General features: G+C 44.7%; 1 protein-coding gene and 1 pseudogene across 1 annotated transcript in view; both read right to left on the reverse strand.

Moving 5' to 3' along the window:
- HEATR4 (HEAT repeat containing 4) overlaps positions 1–17,733 on the reverse strand; it is a 78,522-nt gene that overhangs the window by 35,802 nt on the left and 24,987 nt on the right. The window contains exons 4-8 of the mRNA XM_027769115.1: positions 9,846–10,801; positions 8,271–8,461; positions 6,830–6,970; positions 2,597–2,794; positions 986–1,129 (exon numbers count right to left, since the gene is read on the reverse strand). Of these exons, the coding sequence (XP_027624916.1) occupies positions 986–1,129; positions 2,597–2,794; positions 6,830–6,970; positions 8,271–8,461; positions 9,846–10,729 (1,558 nt within the window). The 5' untranslated portion in view covers positions 10,730–10,801. The remainder of the gene's footprint in view (positions 1–985; positions 1,130–2,596; positions 2,795–6,829; positions 6,971–8,270; positions 8,462–9,845; positions 10,802–17,733) is intronic.
- Positions 13,693–14,917, reverse strand: LOC102503423 (RWD domain-containing protein 1-like; annotated as a pseudogene).

Genomic DNA, 17,733 nt, shown 5'->3' on the forward strand with positions numbered 1-17,733 from the left:
ATTTTAACACTCATCTTAGTAATAATTAGAAAAGTCCACATATTGGCAAATGTTTTTAAAAAGCATAAAGATGTGGAATGTCCAACTATAATCCTTGATTACTCTGGGGAGTGATGTGTGGGATGGGAATTGATAGTGGGTTGAGGAAAGGTTGTATTGCCTCTTTTTATATTCCTCTATGTTGACTAGTATAATGACCCTGAAAAAGTTTATTTCATATGACAGAAAGAGAAATAGAGGCCAGTCTATGGCCCTCTGCAGCCTTCAAGCCAGCAGGGATCCCAAGCACACCACAGATGCTAGCTCAGAAACTGAACACATTGTGGGGCTGCTACTTGGGATTTGGGATACGGAGAGAGGGTCTCTGTCTAGGGTGATGAGTTCAGGTTTTGGACATGTTGAGTTTGAGATGTGCTTTCCAGAGAAGGGCTCAAATAGAATTGGAAAATTGGGAGAAAAGTACATCTATACTGTTTTTCTTTTTTTCTTTTATAAAGAATGATTTATTTTGTTCATTATTATTATTATTTAATGACTTGCTATAGTCATCAGAGAGAGACAGAGAGAGAGAGAGTGAGAGAAAGAAAAAGTGAGAAAGTAAGCCAGGCCTGGGACTCGAACTGCAGTTGGCCATGTGGGAGTCCAATACCCTAACCACCATACCACCTGCTGACCCCCATATATTTTTTCTTTAATGCAATTTTTGACTGCTATGAATGGGATCGCAAGATGGGAAATCTGAACTTGCAAGCAAGCCACTGAGTAAACAAGAGGTGATGAAACGTCGCATATAAAGCACTGAACTAGAAGTTGAGAATTTTCATCTCATCTCTTGCTGATAAGCTATGTATTTTCAGACCAGTCTCTGGGTCTTGCTTTCTACATCTGTAAAATGATAGACAAGCTCCAAGGCTCCCACCAATTCACATGTTCTATAGCTTAATGAACTGCTGATACTTTCAAGCAACTCAGTCTTGGTTCTTACCTGAGCCCTTCTGGCTGGTGGCAGTCCGGGGCCGTTCCAAAGCAGCTGTGGCACATGCAACAATGGCTTGGATCCGAACATCATCATGCAGGTCTACCAGGCTCCGCAGCAGATTCTCCACTGTCTCATGGTGCCACTCAACGACTGTGCCACAGGGAGAGAAACAAGTGAACCATCAGGTTAGGGTTAGATATTGCGCTACAGACATGTGACAGGGACTTCCCTTTCCCAGAGGTCGATGCAAATTAAACATTAACTCAGAGGAAAGGGCCCCGAGATGGGGTCCGTAGGGAAATTATTTCTCTGATGAAGCATGAACATTCTCAGGTAGTTTCCAGACAAAACTCTCCACAATCCATCTTATATTCTAGCTGTGCTTAAATAGCTTCTTATGGTAACTATCTGGAAAATTAAAGGGACAAAAAATCATAGTGGCTTACCAGGTGCACACACATTTAAGATCCTGACTAGCCAGAGAGGGAAGGGAATCATGGCATGGTAAGACCCTGTTGAGGATGCCTAGCTGAAGGTGTATGTATCATGAAATAAATAAACTTTTAAAAAAGACATAGTGGTTAAGAGTACTTTGTTGTTAGTTATACCTGGTGGATGGAACCAGTTATTAGCTGTGTGATCTTGGAAAGTTATTCTAGCTCTCTGTCCCTATGATGTCTCACTTGGAATATGGGGAAATAATACTGGAACCTACCTTATTGAGTTACTTTGAGTTAGCTAGACAAGGTGTTTAGCAAAATGCCTGGCAAGATAGTGAAGGTTCATGGGACCAATAGATGGTGTAATGGTTACGTCGCTGGACTCCCACATAGCCAACCACAGTTCGAGTCCCAGACCCAGTGGCTTAAACCTCACACCAGGCGTGTGTGCATGTATGCCCAAAATCCAGAACAGAGAATGGAGGAAAAGGAGTTACAACGTGCCTATACCCCCTGGAGGGTGACTTCTCTTTTTACTGCACTAATTTAACTAATCTCTCGTGTCCCAAATGCTGGCAGCCTTTGAATTCTCAAATGCTGTAGCTTTCAACAGTATTTGCTAGGCCATACTACAGTAACTCTGTCCCAGCCATTCAGCTTTCAATCCTCATATCTTTGAAGGCAAAGTAGATGTACGATAATCCCAACTCCATTATCAGTTTTGGAGAGTTGTTGTTTATACCATAGTTATCTACTGGGTTGTTAGAAAATTCATGACACATTTTTGCGTAAAAAAAATACTTTCTCAACAACCCAACAGTTTCTTTTGATCACTACATGTACAAAGCTTGGGTAGCATATTTCATTCTTCCTTTCATTCATCATTTATTGAGCAGAAAGTTTAGTGAAGACAGTGCCCCTACCCATGAAGAGGTCTTAGAGTGCCTACCTATGAAGAGGTCATGAGTTTCTACAAATTACTGAATACCTGCCCATGCAAAAAGCATCATGATACATGCCAACTCATATTCCTCTAACACCCTCTAGCCATAATAAGGCAACCAGATACTTACATTCCACAAGAGGGGGATGGATTTCCAAAGGTTGAAAAAACTAGCTGAAGGTGCAAAACGCTTCACAAATACATACCAAAATCTCAGCACCTCCCTTCACTCACTTATCGCCCAGGCAGTCTTCCATTCCTGCAGCATCCTCCGCAAGACAAGCAGTTCCCAAGTCACATCCTCCAGGGATTTTGCCTGCCTCTTCAACCTTCTGGTCTTAATGGGCACGTCCTCCTCACCCACCTGTAGCAGGTCTTTGATTGGGGTGGGCAACTCAGTCCAGCGCAGGGCTCCTTTCACGGGCCTACAAGCTGTGCAGTGTAACAGTGTAAGATGTTCTCCTCCCCTCACAACCCTATCCTGCCACCCGGTGGTCCCAGCTAGCATCCCATTCCCATTCCTGACTAACACCAAGGGCAAGAAAACTCTTGAGTATTCCACGATTATATAGGGAACTGAGTCCCACAGGCGATTATGAAAAGTCCTGACTACAGACATGAAGAGCCGTGATGATGGGTAAGAGATTTGGAGAGAAAAACTGAGACCTATACAAACATTTTTATAAGTTTAATAAATCTTTAGGAATATAAATATGTTTATATGTAACAAAGTTTGCTTATAAAATTTACTGTATGGTAAATTACAATTTAGAATGTAACTGCTCATTAATTCCTAATTTATTAAGTATTTTTTTAGAATGTAACTGCTCACTAATTCCTAATTTATTAAGTTTTTTTTTTTTTAAGAGAGATTTTTGCCATAGGGCACATATGCTTTCCAGAGAGACAGAGACAGATAGACAGAAAGTGAGAAATCAACCCCCAGCGGGGATGGCCATGCCACAATCCCTTCTCCTCCATTCTCCTCTCAGGATTTTGGGCATGTGTGCACATGTGCCTGGTGTGAATTTCTCTCTCTCTGCCTGTTTCTCTGGAATTCAAACTGAGGTTGACTACGTGGGAGTTCAGCAGCATAACCATTACACCATCTGCTGGTCCTATTAAGTTTTCTTTTTAATGGTTTTAATTTGGGGAGAGGAATAGTGCTGTAAGCTGCTAAGTACTAATTATTTTTGCCACTTCTGAGCTTTTTCTAGTTATGACAAATAAAAGTCAGAAATTTGAGAATGGGCCCATCCTAGGTGACACAGTCCAGTGTACTGGACTGCAACACTGGAAGCCACATGCCAACTATTGGTTCAGATCCCTGGTTGGCCTGAAAACACTGGATGTGCATGTGGGTGTCCAATATTCTGAGGAGCTGGGTGGTTAAGGAAGGAGATTGTAATATCTCTCTATCTCTCTCTCTCATGAGCACACACACTATCATAAAAACAAATTCAAGAACAAAAAATAAATGTTTTATAAGCATAGTTGTTATATAAAAATAGTTAATAGTTGTTACATTTTTCTGAACTTAATGTTCTCCACAGTGTCAAACAGATTCAGAAATCCCTTTCTTCAGGAGAGATGCTGTGTGGAGAGGGGGAAGGGAAGACAAAAACATTTTCAAACTGACAAAATTCCTTATTTGCCACATTGCATGTATTGATGTTTTGATCTACCAACCACTTTTGTTTCTTCCAAGATTTCATTCCAATCTCCTAACACCTTTAGATTTGCTTTGAATCCGTTCTTTCATTTGAGCAAGGAGGGCAATAACATTTCTTCTAATGTTAAGAGTCCTGTGAGAATGAGCAGGTGGTGTGGGTCTTAAGGTGGCTGGATCCCACATGGTTGTCTGCACAGTTCGAGTCCAAGACCCAGCAGCTTGAGAAACATGCTGGGCACCATGTGTGTGTGCCCAAAATCCTAAGAAAATGGAGAAGGGATTGAGGTGTGGCCATCTCCCCTGGGAGTTGATTTCTCACTTTCTCTCTCTGTTGTCTCTCTCTGGGGAGAGCACACGCCCCATAATAAACAAACAAGATGACAAGAGTCCCGTGGGACTCCAGGGCAATTTAGCAAAGATGCCTACACGGTGCATGTCCTCCAAGCAGTCCTCCCAACTGGGTCACGCTCAGGGAGCTCAGGTACTCTGTGGAGGGCTCCCTGCCTTTGCAGAGTAGCAGCCAGAAACTGTAGCGCCCCTCCAAGCTGGTCGGACTCACTGAGTGGAAACCGCTATATGATACCTCCACTTCTCTCAGCCTGAAATCTCTCATGAGAAGGCTGAGTCCCTCTCCCCTTCTCCCCTCCCTCCTGTGTCCCCCTGTTGAGGGAGTTAAAATGCATTTGTGGTGAGGAAGTCTCAGATTTTTATTTAACTTCTGTGGGAATAAACAAGTACAACTGTCAACACTTACTTTACTTTAGATCTAGTGGTTTTTTTTTTTTGTTTGTTTGTTTTTTGTTGTTTTTAGTTTTTGTTTGCTTGTTTTTGCTGTAGGGCACATACCCTATAATGGTTAGTGTCCTTGTGTCAGTGAAGTAGCTGAATTCCCAGAAGATGACTTGCTAAGACTCAACCCAAGGCTCTGTGGGGGCACTTTCTTGCTGCATTGTATTGGTGGGCTTCAACAAAAAAGGAGGGTGGGAACCACCAGGTGGTGTAGTGGTTAAGGCACTGAACTGCCCCCATGGCCAACTGCAGTTCAAATCCTGGAACCAGCAGCTTGAAAATCATGCCAGGCACATGTGTGTGTGTGTGCCCAAAATCCTGAGAGGAAGAGGAAAAAGAAGGGATTATGGTATGGCCATTCCCTCCTTGGGGGGTGATTTCTCACTTTCTCTCTCTCTCTATGTCTCTCGTCTCTAGCAAGTGCACACATCCTATGACAAAAAAAACTAAAGAAAATAATAAGGAGGGTGTGTGAGTTTGGAGAATGCTACCCACAGCTGCCATCAGTAGGAACTCTTTCACTCTGGTGGCTTTTGCCTAGCCAGGCAGCACTAGAGACAAGGTTTGGGGCTGGTGAGGACAGGAATGGACCGCTACTGCTGTCTCTCTCTAGTGAGAGAGACACCCTATGGCAACCCCCTCCCCGCCAAAAATAGGACTTGCCAGGCCAGCCCCATGGCCTAATGATTAATGGAACCATATTCCACACGTAACTATGTGGTTTGAATCCCAGTCCCTGGCAACTTGAAAAACAGCACACGGGGACCAGCAGTTAGCGTAATGGCTATGTCACTGGACTCCCATGTAGTTGACCGCGGTTCGAATCCTGAACCCGGGGGCTTAAACTCACGCAAGATGCCGAGAGGAGAATGGAGGAGAAGGGATTGCAGCGTGGCCATCCTCTCGGGGGGTGATTTTTTGCTTTCTGTCTCTCTGTCTCTCTCTGTCTTTCTGGCGAGTACACGTGACCTATAGCAAAAACTTCTCAAAAAAACCCCAAAAACACAGTACATGTGCAGATATGCCCAAAGTCCCAACAGGATGGAGAAATGGAGAAGTGGGAATTGTTTTGCGGGCATGCCCCTCTGGAGGGGGAGGTTTTTCTCTTGCCCTCTTTCTGTCTTCGGCAAGCACACCCACCCTTTAGAAAATTACAGTGGGGAGGGACCAGCAGTTAGCTAGCATAATGGCTATGTCGCTGGACTCCCATGTAGTTGATCGCGGTTTGAGTCCCAGACCCAGTGGCTTAAACTTATGCTGGGTGCTTGTGTGTGCATGCCCAAGATCCCGAGAGAAGAATGGAGGAGAAGGGGTTGCGGCATGGCCATCCCCCCGGGGGGGTGATTTCTCACTTTCTGTCTCTCTGTCCTCTCTGTCTTTCTGGTGAACGCATGCACCCTATAGTGGAAACCTCTCCACAAAAAAAAAAAAAAAAAAAAAAAGAAAGAAAGAAAGAAAGAAAAGAAAATTACAGGGGGAAAAAAAGGAAAGGGACTTGTTTTAGGCTAGCCCACAGTATAGCAGTTAACTGTTGTGCATAGAAACCCAGATCCCACATGGCAAACTGAAGTTCGAATCCCAGTCCTGGATGCTTGAAAAACACATTGGGCGTGACTCAAATCCTGAATAAATGATGAAAAAAAGACTGCAGTGTGACCATAGCCCATTGGGGGTACTTTCTCTCTCCACCCCCCTCTCTGGTTCATGCATACACCCTCTGACCAAAAGAAAAAAAAATGGACGTGCCATATGGGTAATTATTAGTCCTAAAACCTTGGTTACACGTCAGTTATGTCTGATTTCAACGGACTGTGTGTTCTATTGAGTCTCTTCCTAGCTGCAGGTAGTTTTCTTTTTTGTCTTGTTTTGTTTTTAATGAGATGATTTTCAGTTGGTAGGAAGGGAGTTTCTTAGATGCCAGTGGTGCCTCAGCCCCTAAACTAGAGGGAGGCCAAAAAGAACTACACCCTTCTGTCATTATCCCCCATTATCAGCTTCCTGCTTACATGCTGTGGGAACTGGCTGCGAACTCCACTTTTCTGGACTTTCAGGGAAAATTTTAGTCAGCTGCTTCTTGTACCGATTGAGGTTTTCCAGGAAAATCTGGTCTCTCTCTGCACCAATCTGGTGGATGATCTGGACTTCATCTGCGATGAGACAAAGAAATAAGTCCCCAGATGTCCTCTTCCCTCTCTTCCTGGTTTCCAGCCACCAGGATCAGGCCCTTTTTTTTTTTTTTGCCCCACTCTGAGCTTATAGGATCCATGCCTGCCATGCTGGGGGCATCCCTTGAAGGTGATCTTTGCTTTAGAAATGTCACAGCTAGTAGTCGCATAGAGAAGGCTCATAGAGGCCTCACAGCCAAAAAAGGTCTCAATAAGATAGAACCTGCCTAACTTACAGACCTTGCCCTTTGTGAAAAGCCAGATATTAAAGAAGGGGCACTAAATTAATCCTATCAGCCATGAACACCTTAGTCAGAGTAATTTTGTTAAACACTTTAAAGACACTGTCAGCTGACCTCAGTTTAGGAACAAGCTAGGCAGTAGGAAAGAAGAAACATCTTGGGCTGTGACCCAGATCAGGTGTCCTGGAAACCCAAACATCTAAAGGACAGCAAGATGGAAGAAGAAGGTGGCGGGCGTTTATCAAGATGTGCCAGGCATCGGGCCAGGAGTGCACTTTACATACTTTCTTGTCTCCTCTATTTGAAGTACATTTTTGTTAACATTGTTTTACAAATAAAGTGCCTAAAGTTCACAGGGATTGTGTAATTTCCCAAAGTTAGTAAGAGGGGGCTGGGCCAGGATTTTATTCCAAATCTGCATAACTTTAAAATATATAACACATACACACACATACACACACACACACACACACAATTGTTCTAACATTACATCTCACTGAAAAAAATATCTCAAAGTGAAAGAAGGGAGAAAGGTAGACAGAAGAAAAGTCAAATCTTGCCAACCTTACAGTCCTACCCTCCACTGCCCTCGCAGTAAGATAGAGGGGTAGGGCTGGCTGCGTGGAGCAGTGGCAATGAGCTGCTCAAGAAAAGCCAGATCCAACATGGCTACTATGTCCAAGTCCTTGGCTTCAGTCAGCCTGAAGCATGCCAGTCGATGGGCTGGTGGAGGAGATCACGCATAAGCAGACTCTGCGCGGGGTACTCATCTCTCTCGCTTTCTCATGTATGTATGGTGAATATAGAAAACAACATTTTTTGAAGCAATAGAGAAATGGGGAAGAAAAAGTTCCTTCCTCACTGCTATCGCTGCATGCCCACTCCCTGCGAATAATCAGAGGATGTGACCATGAAAACGTGGGTCACCCAGGACATCTCATTCCTAAGTGTTTCCATCCCGTACCATACCATCCCGGCTACCTTCCACCTCCCTGGCCCATGTCCACCTGCGCCCCCACCACAGGACCCAGTTCTATTACCGAAGTAAATCTCCTGTTCAAAGGTGTTGTCTGTGGAGTAAGCAAACTTTCCAGCTCGGGGGTTCACTTGCCGGAAGTAGCTCTGGTTTGAGGGCTGGGAAATTCTCTTCCTCTTGTTGATATCTTCAGCAGTCTTATTGTTGCTAGGTGTTATTTCAACTGTCTGTACTTGCGGGAAGTAACTGGACAATCTTGGCAGGGGTGAGGGAAGAAAAGGGGAAAGGGCAGGAGACGGGGTTCCCCCTTTCCATTAGATCCACAGCTCTGTCCCTTCCCTTTTTAAACTCAGCTCATACGCACAGAAGCACCTGAACACCTATGTTTAACTCTCAGCCTTGTCCTCACGGTGCCAGTTGAATATGGGGCTGTCAGAGAGGCCAGTCTGCAGCCACCTTCTCCTCCACTGATGAAGCCACACCTGCAGCTTCTGGGCAGCATGACAGAGCAGCCATGCTCCCAGCATAACACTGCTTTAAAGAGGGTACCTTAGAGTTTGCATGGACTTGGGAAAGGGAGCCCACCTCCCATATTACTTCACTCTATCTTTTATTTAGTGTCTGTCCACCCTGGGGACAGGATGTAAGCTCCTTAAAAACACATGTCTGGAGGCCAGCAGGTGTAGTAGTTAAGGCACTGGACTTCCATGTGGCCAACTGCGGTTTGAGTCCCAGACCCAGTGGCTTGAAACTCATGCTGAGTGCATGTGCATGGGCCCAAAATTCCAAGAGGAGGAGGAAGGAAAAAGGATTGCAGCATGGCCATCCCCCTCACCCCCTGCCCCCGGAATTGCTTTCTGTCTCTGTTTCTTTGGCAAGTACATGAGCCTCGTAGCAAAAATTTCTCTCAAAAAAAGCACATGTCTGTCACTTTTACATTCCCAACACCTCACAAAGAACCTGGAAGGTAGCAAGAATGCAATTTATATTTGTCCAATAAATAAATGAATAAATGCTTTCCACTATTTTTAGCTCACTTTTGGGAATCTGGGCTATTATAACAACTCCAGTCTTCTCTCAAGCTACAAACGAGAAGGAATCAGTCTGAGAACTATGCAATCTTCTCTCAGGTTTAGCTCAATGTCCTACAGCAGGTCGGTCTTTGAGTCCCTGACACACTGGTTTCTTATTCAGAGTGAGCTGGAACCGAAACACAGTGCCATGAGGTCTCTGCCTTCCTCACATTCACCATGGGTGCATTTCTCGCAGCCCTTGGATGGCAACTGAGAGCTAAGGCTGCCGGGGAAGGCCAAGAACTGACCCTTTAAGGGTGGTGTTCTTCACTGGGGGTGCCTTGTTTCCCTTGGAGACATCTTTGGTTGTCACAAGTGAGGGGCTGTGATTTAGTGGAGAGAAGCCAGGGGTGCTGCTAACATCCTACAATGAACAGGGCAGCTCCCCCGCAACAAAAAATTGTCCATTCCAGGACGTCAGCAATGCAGAGGTTAGAAACCTTACTTTGAGATCTCAGAGAGCAGGCTGGCAGTAGAGAGCCTGAGGCTGACGGGAGATGGTTCTGAAATAAGCAGTGGCCCCCCAGGGATTCTCGGGGGTGCACCCGAGGCGCTGGCCAGCCTACCTGTAATAAAGGGGGAGTGGCAACTCCGGCTTCTTTTTTTCCTGGGTGGGTGGGATGACACTTGGCTCTTCAAACTCCGCCAACTCTTCCGCCTCCAGCTGCTTCAGGAGCTCTAGGTCGCTGGAGGAAGTCAGCTCATCCCGGATATGGCTCCAGTCATACTGCTGGTGTAAGAAGGTCTGCCACTTGTTAGGGGATACCCCAGGCCGTAGAGGGCGCTTGCTCTGGATCCATCGGGCCGTGCGCTTGTCCAGCTTTTCTAGCACAATGGCCTCCCAGGCTCGGGCTTCCTTCTCAGGAGGTGGGAGCCAGGCTTCCCTTTCCTCCAGAAACACATCCGGAGAAGGCAGCAGGCTCAGCATACCTGAATTCCTGTGGGGATGATGGATGAGAAGGTGAGGTGACTTCTGCACTGCTCCGGCTGGCTTTGATTTCTTCGGCCTCTTTTTAGGGTGGGCAGAGCTTTCTATCTTCACAGCCTGGGAGGTGTCCATGGCTAAGGGACCTGAGGAACTCAAGGACTTGAAGCCGACAGATTTCTCAGGCTGGGCCTTCTTGATCTGGGCAGGCTGGATGATGTCATCTGTGTTGTAGATGTGGTCAAAGTTGTACTGGCTGTAAGGAATGCTGGGCACCCCACGCTGCCGCACGACCTCTTGAGAGAAAGTCAGGTTTGCAGCGGCCTTTGTCACATACTGGTTCTTGAGGTGCACACAGTGCTGAGGACTGAAGGGGAAGACCGGAGGCACACTGGAGATGGAGGCACAGTGTTCCTTGTCTTTGAGTTTTGAGCAGCAGAAAGTCTTGCCCCATCCCAGCCGTGGGAGTAGTGATTGGTGGAAATGATGGGAGAAAGAGGGCTTTTCCTTTGGGTTCTTAGTCATATTGTTTCCCAACAACGCTTCCTTTCCACACTGCCTGGCCTAGAGGCAAGGTCTGGGAATGGGAACAGGCACCTGTCAAAACAATGAGAGGTACTAGTGAGAGCTTTAGGTGAGCAAAAATCATTAGCCCGTAGCAGTACAGAAGAAGAATAACTTGGAAAACAGATGGAAAGAGGACCAGTAGTTAGTGTAATGGCTATGTCTCTGGACTCCCATGTAGTCAACCACAGTTCGAGTCCCAGACCTGTTGGCTTAAACTCACGCTGGGCGCGTGTGCGTGCGTGCCCAAGATCCCGAGAGGAAATGGAGGAGAAGAGATTGTGGTGTGGCCAGCTCCTGTAGGGGGTGATTTCTCGCTTTCTGTCTCTCTGTCTCTCTCTGTCTTTCTGGCAAGCGTACACGCCCTATAGCAAAAACCTCTCTAAAAAAAGAAAAAAAGAAAAAAAAATAAAAAGAGGATGAGGATAAGGGAAAAGCTGTGCACATTAAAACAAGATAGAAATGGCATGATCTTTTCTTTTTTTCCCCTTTCTTTTATTTATTTATTTACTTATTTTTTAAGTTTTTGATACAGGGTGTATGCACTCATCAGAGAGAGAAAGAGAGAAAAAGTGAGAAATCACCACCACCTCCCCGCAAGGGGGATTGCCACACCACAATCCCTTCGCCTCCATTCTTCTCTCGAGATTTTGGGCATGCATGCTCATGTGCCCGGCATGATTTTTCAAGCCACCGGGTCTGGGACTCTAACCCCACAGCCGGCCATGTGGGATCCAGCACCTTAACCTCAGCACCACCTGCTGGCTAGATTCTAGATTTTTTTTTTTTTAGAAATTTTTGCTACAGGGCACATGCACTTACCAAGGAGACAGAGAGATAGAAAGCGAGAAATCACCCCTCCAGGGGGGATGGCCATGCCACAATCCCTTCTCCTCTAGTCTTTTCTTGGAATTTTGGGCACGCAAGTACACATACTCCTTGTGAGTTTTAAGTTGCCAGGTCTGAGACTCAAACCGCAGTCGACCATGTGGGAGTCCAGCAACATAGCGATTATGCCATCTGCTGGTCCCTCTAATATTCCTCATGTCAGATCTTTGCTTCTAGTTCTCACATTCAGTCTCAAGCTCAGACCCTCATCCCCTTATGAGGGACTGATTTTTAGCAATAGCCCATGTTTCAAATTTGTCCTCAATTTTGCTTTCTCTCTTTTCTAAAGAGTTGTTTCATAAAGTTCAAACAGCTCAGCCTGGCACTCAGGTTTCTCCGTGATTAGAGCCCTTGTTTATTACTTCATCCTGATAGGTAACCCCTGCTTGAACCACTTGGGTCTCCTAGCTGTTCTCTGAGTCTTGCTTCTTCCACACAGTAAAGCTTCCTTTGTGCCCTCTATGTGACATGGTCTTGCTTTTATACTTGTCATAAATTTTGTCTTTCTTCTGGGCCCAGCTCAATTCCTGTCCACTCTATGACTCTGTCTTGACCTATCCAGACCACCATATCATATCCTAGTCAATATCATTTATTTCATACTCTTAATTTTCAGATACCTCACATTATCAAATATTTGACTCTAATTACCCAGCTCAATGACTGTGTCTTCTGTCTCTTCTGTCCTTAGCACTTTTCCATATTGCAACGTAGTTTTTTTAGTGTTAAAATGTTAACAGCTGGGGGCCAGCAGGTGGTGTGGTGGTTAAGTTGCTGGACTCTTATATGACCTACTGCAGTTTGAGTCTCAGACCTGGTGGTTTGCATTCTCACTTTCCTTCTCTCTATATATTTCTCTCTGGTGGGGCCATGCGTCCTAAAGCATATTTTTAAAAAATTTTAAAAATAATAATAAATAAAATAATTGTTTGGAAAAAATGTTAACAGCTATAGCATATTTTACCTAGTAGGTAAATCACTGGCTCTTCCTTAATTATTGGGCAGGCTGTTTCCAGATTTTAGCCAACATGGGAAGTACTGTAGAGAACAAATGCTTAGATTTAGTGTTAAAATTTTAACAAGATCTCAAATTAAATTTAGAGAAGCCACACGCCCAAGGGGTATCAATGAAGTGAGTGTATGAAGGAAGCTTAGTTGGTGAGGAGAGGGGGATGAGGGAACACAGCCTTTTAACCTGGCTGGTTTCAGACCACTCCCTCCTTTGCCTCCTCTTTCTCCAAAAAATTCCCTTCATTCCTCTCCACACACTTTCCTTTTCTTTTTCTTCTGATTTTACTTATTTATTTTTGTTGTTTTATATTTTTAGTTTTGCTATAGGGTGCATGTGAGAGGGAAAGTGATAAATCATGCCTTGTAGGAATGGCTTTGTAGCAATCCCTTCTCCTCCATTCTCCTCTCGGGATTTTGGGCATGCACACACGTACCCAGTGTGTTTCTCAGGCCATAAGGTCTGGGACTGGAACTGCACAGCCAGCCACCTTAACCTCCACACCATCTCCTGGGCCTCCCTCCACTTTCTCATTTTCATTTTTTTTAGAGGGAGTTTCCTTTTTTTTAGCAAGAGAAATTTTTGCTATAGGGTGTGTGTGCTTGCCAGAGAGATAGAAATCTGTGCTTGCCAGAGAGATAGAAATCATCCCCCAGGGGGGATGGCCACACCACAATCCCTTCTCCTCCATTCTCCTCTCAGGATCTTGGGCACGCACGCACACACGCCTGGCGTGAGTTTGTCACCAGGTTCTGGGACTCGAGTGACATAGCCATTATGCCAATTGCTGGCCCCGCAGCAGTGTTTTTTATGTTACCTTCCAAATGGCTTCCCACAGCACAGTCCTCAAAGGGAAGTAAGGTTCTGCATCTTAAACCTTTCTTGGTTTCATAGGTTCCGAAGCTGTTTATACTGGTCACCTAGCAACCAACTCTTTAGCATTCCATGAATTTACTCCCAGACACTGTGGGTTCAATCAGGGACATCTTTTTTTTTTTTTTTTTTTTTTTTAAATTTTAAGGTCGGTGTATTAAGTTCAATGATGAAAGCTATCAGAATATTCTCCTGAAAATGATTTTTTCTTAGAAAAAAAGGCAAATCAAAACCCTCTTGGCATAGCCACAGATGCTGTGGCAGTCAAGCCTCTTTGCAGATGGGATAGTCCATTAGCCAGTTGAGTCACTCTCTGCATCAGCAGGATTATAATCTGGATCATCTTTATCATCTTCTAGCTCCAAGTTGTCCATTTCCTGGAACAAAGACTCACCTACCTCCACATTGTTTCCAGCATCCTCCAAAATCTGGATATTGATCTGTTTCAAATAGCTGCTTCCCATTTAATTTGTTTTTTCCTGTTTGTTCTTCTTCTTTCATCCATTTCTTTTTAATTTCTAAGAGTTCTGCAACAAACTTGGCCTTCCAACTTAAGAAAATTTTTTTAAAAATTATTTACTTAATTTTATTTATTTGTTCATTTTATTTTAATTTGACCAGAGAGAGAGAGAGAGAGAGAGAGGGAGCGTGAGAAAGCAAGCCACCAGGTCTAGGACTCAAACAGCAATCAGCCATGTGGTAGTGTCCAGTGCCTTAACCACCATGTCACCTGCTGGTTCCCCCAACTTGAGAAATTTTCAATTGTAACAGGAGTGCCATGGAATAATTGCTTTTCGCCTTTTCCAGCTTCCTTTCTTTTTGTTTCTCTCTTATAATTTTTATCTGATCTACTATTTCATTTAATTTTTCTTTCACAGCTGTCACTAGAGTAAAAATCATCTCCATACCAAGATTTTCTTCAGCCTGTAATGCTAACAATTTTAAAATGTCTGAGACATCATTATCTTCTAGATTTTCCTGGGAGAATATTTCATAAAGTGGACCTTCGTCTGGGTATTTTTCACTGTATGTCAATTTGAAGGTAGTCTGGACAGTTTCATCGTTTTCTCCAGCCTCAGATGTCACAGTATCTGGTGATACTAGGTGAATTTTCCCATAATACTTAGCAGGACCTTGTCAAATGAAGCACTACTGAAGGAGAATGTGCTATCAGGAGAGTCCATTTATATTCTGGAAGACTAGTTGTTAAGAGAGTTGGACCAATGTACAATCAAGCTGTGAAGGAGTCGGGGTAGATCGACTCCAGAGCCTCCAGCTCGTTTTGCTGCTCCTCGCGGTAATCTGTCATTGTGGTCCTCACCGCTGCCCATGGACCACCCAGGCACCCAGTGGCGAGCTGCAGCAGAGACCACAGCCGCACCTGGAAGGCTGACGGTGGCCAGGGGTATAGACTCCCGGGCTGGAAGGCCTAGAGCCCAATGCCTGGCTGGACCTCAGGGACATCTTCAACTATTCATTCCATTTCCTTCTTTGTAGACTGAGCTTTTATTTATTTATACATACATACATATATATATTTACAGCTATAGTGAGAGACAAGTCTGTGTTGCCCAGGCTGGCCTTGAACTTGCAATCCTCCTGCCTCGGTTTCTTAAATTGCTGAGACTGCAGGTTTGTAGCACTGCCACTGGCTTACATCGTATTCATTGTTTAGTGGCTTACTGGATTTCTTGGTCATTCTTTGAAAAATAAACGTCTCGGTCTATGCAGCTCAGTACTTTCCCCCATAGGGGTTCATAAATCCCGCTGAGAAGGAGGCAAAGCAGTAAGCATGAACATGGAGCTCTGGCATGCTTCAAATGAGCTGAGAGAACAAATGGAAAAGTAGAAGCTGTCTTCGTAGCCTTTTCTATCCCACTCATCTCAAGTGCTATTTAATTTCCTTCAACCACATAAATCAATTCAAACTCCCCCTCCCTTTTTTTTAAGGTTTTTTTTTTTTTTTTTTTTTTTTTTTTTTTTTGCCATAGGGTGCATGTACTTGACAGAGAGAGAGAGAGAGAGAGAGAGAGAGAATGATAGAGAGAGAAAGAAATCACCTCCCCAGGGGGAAATGATCACACCACAACCCATTCTCCTCCATTCTCCTCTCAGGATTTTGGGCATGCACAGGCCCCCCCCCACACACACACACACACGCACACACACACATGCCTGTCCCACGTGATTTTCAGGCCACCAGGTCTATACTCCAACCGTGGAGTCGGCCGTGTGGCATCCAGTGCCTTAACTACCATGTCACCTAGTGGTTCCCAATTCCATCTCCTTAACCCCCCCACACACACATTCTAGCTAGATTATTAGTTAATAACACTATTTTTATTTATTTATTTATTTATTGGAGAGGTTTTTGCTATAGGGCGCATGCGCTCGCCAGACAGACAGACATAGAGACAGAAAGCGAGAAATCACCCCCCAGGGGGAGTGGTCACACCACAATCCCTTCTCCTCCATTCTCCTCTCGGGATCTTGGGCATGCGTGCATGCACGCCCGGCGTGAGTTTTAAGCCACCGGGTCCAGACGCGAACTGCAGTCAACTACGTGGGAGTCCCTCCAGCAACATAGCCATCATGCTAACTGCTGGTTCCCATAACACTATTTTTACAAGGGGGCTCTTCAAGTCCTATATTTCTTTTTTACTAAAAAAATAATGGTGAAGGGGGACCAGCAGGTAGCATGGTGGTTGTGATGCTGGACTCCTACATGGCTAATCACAGTTGGAGTCTTGAATCCAGCGGCTTACTTTCTCACTTTCCCTCTCTCTCGCTGACTCTCTCTGTTGACCATTTGTTTAATTTGCCCTATAGCAAATTTAAAATAATAAATAAAATTAAAATAAATAATTAAAAAAAATATCTGGGTTTTTTTTTCCTATAGGATGCGTGCACGCGCCAGAAAGACAGAGACAGAGAGACAGAAAGTGAGAAATCACCCCCTCCAGGGAGAATGGCTACGCCGCAATCCTTTCTCCTCCATTCTCCTCTAGGGATCTTGGGCACGCATGCACACACGCCTGGCGTGAGTTTAAACCATTGGGCCTGGGACTCAAACCACGGTCGACTACATGGGAGTCCAGCGACATAGGCATTACGCTAACTGCTAGTTCCAAAATAAATAATTTTTTAGAATTTAAGATTATTATTTTCTTTCTTTCATAAGAGAAAGAGAGAGAGACAGGTACCCAGAGTCTTCAGGCCTCTATCTGAAGCCAGTTTAAGATTAGCAGGAGTTTAAGATTTAGCAGGAAAGCTAAATTTTAATTAAGAAAGACCTCTGAGGAGAAACCAGCAGTTCCAGATTGAAGGGCTGAAATTTGGTAAGGAGATGATGTCATAATTTTTATTTCTCCTATAAAATCTGAATCTACAACCCCTGGGGCAATAATAAGTCCCCACATTAATGAGCTACTTCTTCCTAAGACCAGACCAACAGATCCAGGAGGTAAAGGGCCATAGACCCCCATAGGTAAGGCCTGAACTCCCATTTTTGGTGTCAGTACTGTGTAGGTGGAGGAACCGAGGTCCTATCCTGCACTACCTGGGGTGGCCCGCACGAGATCTTGTATGAATTATTTACCTGCGGTGGAATGACTTGATTCTTTGTTTGGGTCTGAATGGCCCCATAACATTGTTGAGGGGCCTGGGGCTGGCCCCTTTTCCCGTTTCCCAACCGGAGTAATACAAGATTTGCCAAATTGTCCCTTTTTGACCAACATTGATAAGCCCAGTGTTTTCCCCTCTTATAATTTGGGCATAAGTCTGGCTCTCTCTGGGGTTTCTGTCTTGTAACTGGATATTGTTTTGCCTGGTGACTCATTCGACCACAATTATAGCAGCTGCCAGGAGGTCTCTTGACTCTGTTCCTAGGTCCCTTAACCTGTTGGTACAAGATTTCCTTAATCATTTTATCCTGCAAAGCTGCGGCCATAGCTAGCCCTTGGGGGTATGATGGGCCAATATCTGTACACAATCTAATGTAATTGGACAGGCCACCTTTCTTTCTAAAAGGACGGATAGCTGCTTGGCAGGTCGAATTAGCATTTTCATAAGTGAGTTGTTTAACCAACGAAAGTCCTGCTTCACTTTCCCCTAACAGTCTCCCCGCAGTCTGTAGTAAATGGGCTACAAAATCCTGAAAAGGCTCATCTGGTCCTTGTCTGATCTTAGATAAGTC

Source organism: Tupaia chinensis, unplaced genomic scaffold (genome assembly GCF_000334495.1).
Source record: "Tupaia chinensis unplaced genomic scaffold, TupChi_1.0 Scaffold148607_1, whole genome shotgun sequence".
Classification (NCBI taxonomy): domain Eukaryota; kingdom Metazoa; phylum Chordata; class Mammalia; order Scandentia; family Tupaiidae; genus Tupaia; species Tupaia belangeri.